Genomic DNA, 6,207 nt, shown 5'->3' with positions numbered 1-6,207 from the left:
TCTGCCTCAAACAAATAGTGAGGCATTGTAAGAAGTTTTTCTTAACAACACATGACCCCTATTTATACAACTTCGAATTCATTTTGGACCACACAAGACGATCAGTGCAATCACAATCGTACAAAACTGTCAAAAAAATCTCAACTCTTGAATTTACACTACCATATTTTTAACCAATCCACTAAAAATCTAGTATATGAAAGATAATTTTGAAAAATGCCGATACTTTTTAAACTACAAGCTATTTCAACGTTTAGCAAAAATAAATCCGATAAAGATAGATACTTTTTAAAATTTTGGTTTGTTTCATCTCATACCGATTTTTTAAAATATCCAAGATACCGGATTTTTTTTATTTGTACCAAATATTTTACTTGTCCTACCGGATTTTTTTGTCCGAACATAGGTAATAAACGTATTATGAAAATAAGTGGAGGTGTAAAATTGTGGGATGCCATGTTAATTCTCATGAAGTAAAAGGAGGAAGAGTATAGAATCAAATGCCGTCCTTAGCTCCATCCATGCTAAGGTAATTAAAAGACATGTAAGAAAGAGTGATAAAGAAAAATGCATTACATTATAATTGTGGGAGTTTTTTTTATCATTGGAATGATGTCAACACTCGTTCAACATGCCTATGTCAATAATCAAAATCAATCATGATTGTATGTCTTCCTCAGAAGAGGGAGTATTCATTCATTTGAACGTAGCAATTATTTGATTTCACTTCTTTTTTCAATAATGTAATGTGCATACTACGACTGTATAAAAATTGTTAGACTGCCTCAAGAATACTATAAGCCCAGTTCACGAGCTTGCAACTTGCAATGACCTCACTGCTGATACTCATGATTTGTGCTACTATCTGTTGCACTCTTCTCCAATGTTGATAACCCTATAATAGGTAATCACATCCAAATATCCCCTCACAACAATAAGAAACTCATTTTTATGCATACTTATCAAAATAAATCTCAGAGCAAGATCAGCATGGCACTTGACTGGCAGTTACTAATGTAACATTCCGCTTGTGACAAGGGTTACTCCTACCGTATATTATACATCATGAAAAATTAAAATGATGGTAAAAGCTGAGCAACTGATACAAGAACCCTCAAGCCAAGCAAATAACATCCATGAAGTCACTTTAGCTGCAAGGAAAGAACCAGACAAAAAAAATAACTGAGAAACGGCACAATGTGCTAAAAGAAATATGTTACAATTAACCAACAACCAGGGTTGAAGAATAGAATGAAAGATAGAAAGAACTAGAATGAATTTGTTATGGGGAATTCTCCAACTAAACTCCTCTAACTTGGTGATGACTACTTTATGAATCAATCGATGCCACAGTGTCTTGTCATGTATTTAGTCAAAAATATACTCTTGGTCATTTATCTCATCTCTCACGATGATTTGGCAGTTTGTCCTACAAAAATTCTTGGCCTCTCTCCATCTATTAGAAACCCAGTGACGACACTTTGCTAATTTTCTACCATGGGAACTATCCCAATATCCCCTCTAATATTGTATTTTAAAATCTTATACTGTCCTTTGTAACTACTACTGTAACATTCTCGTCTGTGACACCCTGTTTACTTCACTGATGATTATTTACTTCCCAACTTTGAATCAATACAGTATTACAAGTCTAATAGATGCATGGGAAAAAAAAATCTGTAACTTAAGAGCCAATGAAATATGCCGTGACAATTTTGTTTGTCTTCCTGTTACTCTTCCAATCAAATATACTTTCTCCCTAAACAATGCCTCAGTCAGACACTTTTCTTAATTCATAATATATTTTGAGGATTTTGTTTAATCTTTTAATTTTCATTGAGAGGCATGTATAGGAATCATAATAAAAGTTCAAAAGAAAGAAGAGTGTGTTAGCAACAAAGTAGGATTGCAATGACAAATTAACAAGGACAGGCTGAAAAAGAATAAGAAATAGTAGAATAGGACAGCTACACTAATGATCACTCAATGGAAGCCATTGAAGATATAGACCTTGTATGCATTATTGAGTTGAGCATGAAGAGATCTTGAAAGATAGGTTATGCCAGTGAAGGTGGAAGTAGCCACCTTCACTGGCATAACCTAATTAGAGTTGTAATATTTAGTGGGATACAAATACAATTGACATGTCATTGTCATGTCAATAAGTAAAGTAAACCACATCCCATAAATCAGTGTATAAATATACCAGAAATCCTGGCACAGGAAGCACAGATGCAATTTCTCTTATTTCATTCATAAAAAACATCCTGCACACTGCCAATTAATTTATTGAGCAGTAATATAACACGGGATAAAGGATTTAATAAAACTGTTTTCAGTTCAACACGATCAACACCCAATATAAGGTAGTAGAAATAAACTTTTTGATCCATTAAAAAAATACTAAATCAATTCGGAACAACATAAAACTAACAGGATCAATCTTTTACTAAGAGTTACCTTCAAACTACAACCCCAAAATTTTGAAGCTTTTCACAGTGAGGAACAGGCAGATTCCTATTCCAAGTACGCCTCTGAATCTCCACTTGACAATAACGACGAAGCATATTCCTATAATCCTTTATAATATTATCCTCAATGGTCTCGCGAGCCGAGCTACCAATCGGATAATTAGCATCAAACGCCTGAGATTTCCCGAAAAACTGAACCCCATAATCCTCAGTAACCTTCGGAATCTGGTAGGACTGATTCTTGTGCAAGGAATATTCAGGATCCGAAAAGGGCATGTAAGCCAGCAACAAAATAATCAACAATGGCAGAAGCTGAATCATCAGCATAAGATAATGTCCTCCTCCACCCTGAACCTCACGCCTCTGATGTTGATTACCCATTCCACCACCACCCCGGGTCGTATAAACATGATTTCTCCTCCCAAACACATCAGGTTGCCCAAAGAAAGCTCTAAATATCTCATTAGGATCAAATTCCTCCTCGAAAACATCATGACTCGTAGTATTCCTTCTCCTCCTCCGCCTAAAATTGTTCCCCTGATTATAATTCGAATCAAATTCATCAACTAACCCTCCTTGATCATACTCTCGTCTAGAATCACCGTCACTCAAACACTTATTGAGAATATGATTCTGGCCAAAGGTTTTTCTGGAGGAAAAAAAAGGATTATTGCTTTCACTCACCACTAGCGATCAAATGTACAAAATGATCATTCATACCCTGCATTCCCCTTATCACTTGAACTAATAAACCTCCCTCTAGCTTCCCTAACTACTTTTGCATCCTCTTCTGTTCTGTCCAAACAATGCCTCAACCCTGAAATTCAACCTTATCCTCAAGTTTAAAAATGAAAAATATCAGAAACATATCTCTGAAATTATTTTGCAATTCCTTTCAAGATCCCTTCATGCTCAACTCAATAGTGCATCCAAATCTTCAATGGCTTCCATTGAGTGATCATTAGTGTAGCTGTCCCATTTTACTATTGCTCGGACAGGAATTGAGCCGAGGCCCTCTTTCTATTCCCGAAACTTTCGATTTGACCCATTAAATCCAAAAATACACTTGTCTGACTAGTTTCTCCATTTAACTGTGTTTTTAAGAGTCCAAGTGACTGAGACAATTTCAGATCTGGCCTCTTATGTTTAAAGTTAGAGAGTTAGAAACCAAATTAACATACCCTAAGAGTTTCTAAAGTCCTAACAGAAAGCAAAAACATTAACATACCCCGAGAATTCCTAGTACCCTAACAGGAAAAAAATTGGTGGAGCATGACATCAACATTATTAGCTAATATTTAAATGAACAAATTAGATCTGCATGAAGAAATGAGAATGCTGTTGTTGTAAGTTGTAACCATATTTGTGAATATGAAAAGTAAAACTCACTTGGGCAACGTGCCCTTACAGAGCTGTAGGAGTAATATTTAGGGGGATACAAATACAATTGGCATGTCAGTGTCATGTTAACAAGTACAGAAACCACACCCCATAAATCAGTGTATAAATATACCAAAAAATCTGGCACGGGAAGCACAGATGCAATTTCACCTATTTGATTCATAGAAAACTTCCTGCACAGTGCCAATTAATTTATTGAGCAGTAATATAACACGGGATAAAGGGTTTATTAAAACTGTTCTCAACATGATCAGCACCCAATAAAAGGCAGTGGAAATGATCCATTAAAAAACACTCGATCAATTCTAAACAACATAAAACTAACTGATTAATTCTTTTACTAAGAGTTACCTTCAAGCTACAACCCCAAAATTTTGAAGCTTTTCACAGTGAGGAACAGCCAGATTCCTATTCCAAGTACGCCTCTGAATCTCCACTTGACAATACCGACGAAGCATACTCTTATAATCCTTTATAATATTATCCTCAATGGTCTCGCGAGCCGAACTACCAATCGGATAATTAGAATCAAATGCCTGAGATTTCACGAAAAACTGAACCCCATAATCCTCAGTAACCTTCGGAATCTGGTAGGACTGATTCCTGTGCAAGGAATATTCAGGATCCGAAAAGGGCATGTAAGCCAGCAACAAAATAATCAACAACGGCAGAAGCTGAATCATCAGCATAAGATAATGTCCTCCTCCACCCTGAACCTCACGCCTCTGATGTTGGTTACCCATCCCACCGCCACCTCGAGTCGTATAAACATGATTTCTCCTCCCAAACACATCAGGTTGTCCAAAGAAAGCTCTAAATATCTCATTAGGATCAAACTCCTCTTCGAAAACATCATGACTCGTAGTATTCCTTCTCCTCCTCCGCCTAAAATTGTTCCCCTGATTATAATTCGAATCAAACTCATCAACTAACCCTCCTTGATCATACTCACGTCTAGAATCACCGTCACTCAAACACTTAAACGCCTTCGAAACTTTCTTAAACGCGTCTTCCGAACCCGGCGCTTTATTCTTATCAGGATGAACCTTCAAAGACAGTTTCCTATAAGCCTTCCTAATCTCTTCAACAGAAGAACTTTTCTCCAAACCTAAAATCGAATAGTAATCACTTTTTCCTTTAATTTCCCTAATCAACTTAACATTCTCCTCCGTGTAAGTCCTCTCAACATTCAAACCACCACCACCACCATCTCTGGCTCTTCCCGGTTTATCCGAGGTGCCAACGCCGGAGGAAGAGGCGGCGGACTGAGAATCCAGTCGTTCGCACTTCGTGAACAAGGAATCAAGCGATAAATCACGGTTTAGACGTTTGGCGATTTTCATGAATTTGAGAGCGCGATCTTTGTTACCTGAAGCAATCGCTTCTTCGGCGATTTTGATGCATCGCAATGCTTCGTCTTTGTTACCTTCCATCGCGTAAAATCAACGCCGATCTAATCGCCTCGAATTCAGAAACCTAATCGGAAAAATTAGATTAAGAAAAACATGGATTAATAAAGAGATTATTATATTGATTATTCTAGTATGAGTGAATTATGAATGGCAGGGAGAAGAATTACCCGATACGATGGGATGAAATCGGCGATGAGAGAAGCCAGCAGCTTACACTGAAAGAAGTTGCTTCAAAGCAGTCAGCCGTTATTGTTTTTTCTGAAAAAGCAGTAATTCCAAGGTTTTCACTTTTCGCTGCTATAGTTGTGTTGTGTTGTGTTTCTCGGCTATTGTTTTCGGAGTCAGTATAATGAAACCAACTATTAATTAGAGACGGCAAAATGGGAGATTTCTACCTAACATACAATGACTTAAATTAAATTTGAGGATTTCATTTTATGTTTTAATTGATAGATATTTTTCTTTCCGGCCAAAATGTTATCATGGGCACAATATATCGGGAGACGATTCAGTATTATTGTTTTTATTGTTTATTCTAATACGGTAAATGGGCAAAAAAGTGTGGTCGAAAAATTAATTATTGGTTGTGAGAGGGGAGAAAATTACAAGAGCAAAATAAAATTGGAAGTCACTTGTAGTGGAAGAGTTAAATGCCCCCTTTAAATTGAGTTTTGTGTCAAATGATTGTGGTTGGAACATAAATGATAGATATGGCATTCACAACCATGATCTAGCTAGGGATTTAGATGGTTGTGAGACATTAGGCGGTCTAAAACCCAAAGAAATACAGTTTGTGAATGATATGACAAAGTGTTACATGGCGCTGAGGTTCATAGTTGTTGCATTGAAATACATGGATGTTGATAATCTGACAAGTGTGGAGCGTGTGCATGAGGCAAGATCGGCATATTGGTCTACTATTA

The 6,207-nt window shown here is 36.7% G+C and overlaps 1 protein-coding gene across 3 annotated transcripts; it reads right to left on the bottom strand.

Moving 5' to 3' along the window:
• Nucleotides 1–558: 558 nt before the first annotated feature.
• LOC131595209 (chaperone protein dnaJ 49) lies at nucleotides 559–5,661 on the bottom strand. 3 transcript variants are annotated; one of them, XM_058867507.1, is made up of 3 exons: nucleotides 5,452–5,660; nucleotides 4,224–5,348; nucleotides 559–1,151 (listed from the first exon to the last, which is right to left on the bottom strand). In XM_058867507.1, the coding sequence occupies exon 2, from the start codon at nucleotides 5,303–5,305 to the stop codon at nucleotides 4,226–4,228; it is 1,080 nt and encodes a 359-aa protein (XP_058723490.1). In that variant the 5' UTR covers nucleotides 5,306–5,348; nucleotides 5,452–5,660; the 3' UTR covers nucleotides 559–1,151; nucleotides 4,224–4,225. The 3 variants fall into 3 exon arrangements, with proteins under 3 accessions (XP_058723490.1, XP_058723492.1, XP_058723491.1); XM_058867509.1 differs by lacking the exon at nucleotides 559–1,151 and adding an exon at nucleotides 3,012–3,288 and having other exon boundaries at nucleotides 5,452–5,661; XM_058867508.1 differs by lacking the exon at nucleotides 559–1,151 and adding an exon at nucleotides 3,898–4,045 and having other exon boundaries at nucleotides 5,452–5,661.
• Nucleotides 5,662–6,207: the final 546 nt, after the last annotated feature.

Source organism: Vicia villosa, linkage group LG4, assembly GCF_029867415.1.
Source record: "Vicia villosa cultivar HV-30 ecotype Madison, WI linkage group LG4, Vvil1.0, whole genome shotgun sequence".
Classification (NCBI taxonomy): domain Eukaryota; kingdom Viridiplantae; phylum Streptophyta; class Magnoliopsida; order Fabales; family Fabaceae; genus Vicia; species Vicia villosa.
The sequence above is the reverse complement of the archived record's forward strand: the minus strand, read 5'-3'. Positions and strand labels throughout refer to the sequence as shown.